General features: G+C 53.4%; 1 protein-coding gene across 1 annotated transcript; it reads right to left on the bottom strand.

Annotated features, from left to right (window-relative positions):
• Positions 1-411: 411 nt before the first annotated feature.
• On the bottom strand, positions 412-1147 carry LOC123130032 (uncharacterized). Its single transcript, XM_044549987.1, has 3 exons — positions 887-1147; positions 559-793; positions 412-431 (listed from the first exon to the last, which is right to left on the bottom strand). The coding sequence occupies exons 1-3, from the start codon at positions 1145-1147 to the stop codon at positions 412-414; spliced, it is 516 nt and encodes a 171-aa protein (XP_044405922.1).
• Positions 1148-1541: the final 394 nt, after the last annotated feature.

Raw genomic sequence — 1541 nt, 5'->3', positions numbered from 1 at the left:
GTTCTATCAAAAGTACTTTAAGCCTTTCTATTTTGTTCTCATCTTTAAAGTGATGCGGTACTAGTATGCTTGCATTACTACAAATCTGTTTACAGTAATTAAGTTACGCAAAGATGATTTCTTCTTCTAAAAATACAATATCTGTCCGAACTCTTTGAGCCGTCAAATAGCAAATGCACAATAATAATTTAAAAAAAGAAGAAGAAGGAAAATCAGCCTTTACAATACACATATATGCCGGTCCATTATTTGTTTGGTCTGCAAGGCTCACTACTATTAGCCCAGAAACTTGTGTGATCATGCCAGGACGATTTGCAAGACTTGGGCCGGACCTCCAACGAATCCACGCCGCTCGGTACGTTAATTTGCTCGTCGGAGAGATCACCGCGTCCTCGTCGTCGTCTCCGCCGTCTAGAGCTCCAGCACGACGACTGCAAATTCATCAAAAAGTAGAAAAAAAATCAACACCGCTCGCACAGTACAAGGCTGCTCCAACTCACACACAGGTTAGAGTTTTGAAGATGAAACGAGCAATGCAGCTGAGCTGAGCGAGCTTACAGTCGGAATCCGTGGTGATCCAGTGAGCCTCATGCTCCATCGCCATGATTTCTTCGAAGCATATCTTGTTGGCGGCGGCGAACGGCGGCGGAGGGGAGCGCGGGAATGTGGCGTCCCGGCTGCTCAGGCTGTTCCTGCTGGCGCTGGACACCGACGACGCGGAGCTCATGCCGTCGAGGCCGCCGCCGTGGACGACCGAACGCCGGCGATCTCTACTCTTGAAGGTCACCACCCTCTGGAAACCGATCAAGAAAGCACGGACATAAGTATAACAATGGTCAACGAGGAAGATTCGTTTCAGGCCGCTCCTTCCCGATTAATTACGTACCTTCCATTTCTTGGCGGTGGCCACGGTGGAGGAGCGCAGCTTGGACTGAGTCGCTGCCGCCGACGACGACTGCACGACGGCGCGCCGGAGCAGCTCCCTCATCCTGGCCACGATCGCCTTCCTGCGCTCGGCTATGGCCCTCGCCGCCGCGGCCTTCCTCGTCGTCGTCTCCGGCGCCACACCCTCCGCCGACCCCGTCTCCGACTCCGACTCCGACCCCTCGTCGATGATCGGCAGCACCCTGGACGCACACTGATCCATGTCGGCCGATGCCGGCCGGATCGATCGAAGCTAAGCAAGCAGACAGGCAGCGAGACACAAGTCGCCGGACCGGTCGACCGACCACGAGGATCTAGGCTAGCCTCGCGCGCTAATCAAGCAGCAGAGGGGATGAAACAAAACAGTCGGCCGCCGGCCGGGAATAGTTTACACCTGCTCGCCAGTCGCCACATGCATCGATCGATGCATGCATATGTAAGCCGGCCTGGAGAATCGCCAGATGCATGTTCTGGCTGGCCTAGCTAAGCTAAGCTAGTCATCTTTAGGAATCTAAAGTTGGTGTACGTATCTATGAGTACTTAATCTTCACTTGCATGCGTTTACTGACATGAACACTGGATCAGCTGAGGGATCGAGTGATCAGCAACCGAACACG

The sequence above is a fragment of the Triticum aestivum genome, chromosome 6A (genome assembly GCF_018294505.1).
Source record: "Triticum aestivum cultivar Chinese Spring chromosome 6A, IWGSC CS RefSeq v2.1, whole genome shotgun sequence".
NCBI lineage: Eukaryota > Viridiplantae > Streptophyta > Magnoliopsida > Poales > Poaceae > Triticum > Triticum aestivum.
The sequence above is the reverse complement of the archived record's forward strand: the minus strand, read 5'-3'. Positions and strand labels throughout refer to the sequence as shown.

Excerpts from the sequence above, each read along its gene's own strand:
- LOC123130032 (XM_044549987.1), bottom strand. The coding sequence starts at position 1,147 with ATGGATCAGTGTGCGTCCAGGGTGCTGCCGATCATCGACGAGGGGTCG. Across the intron at positions 794-886 it reads CCACCGCCAAGAAATGGAAG|AGGGTGGTGACCTTCAAGAG; the intron begins GTACGTAATTAA and ends ATCGGTTTCCAG. Across the intron at positions 432-558 it reads GATCACCACGGATTCCGACT|TCGTCGTGCTGGAGCTCTAG; the intron begins GTAAGCTCGCTC and ends ATGAATTTGCAG.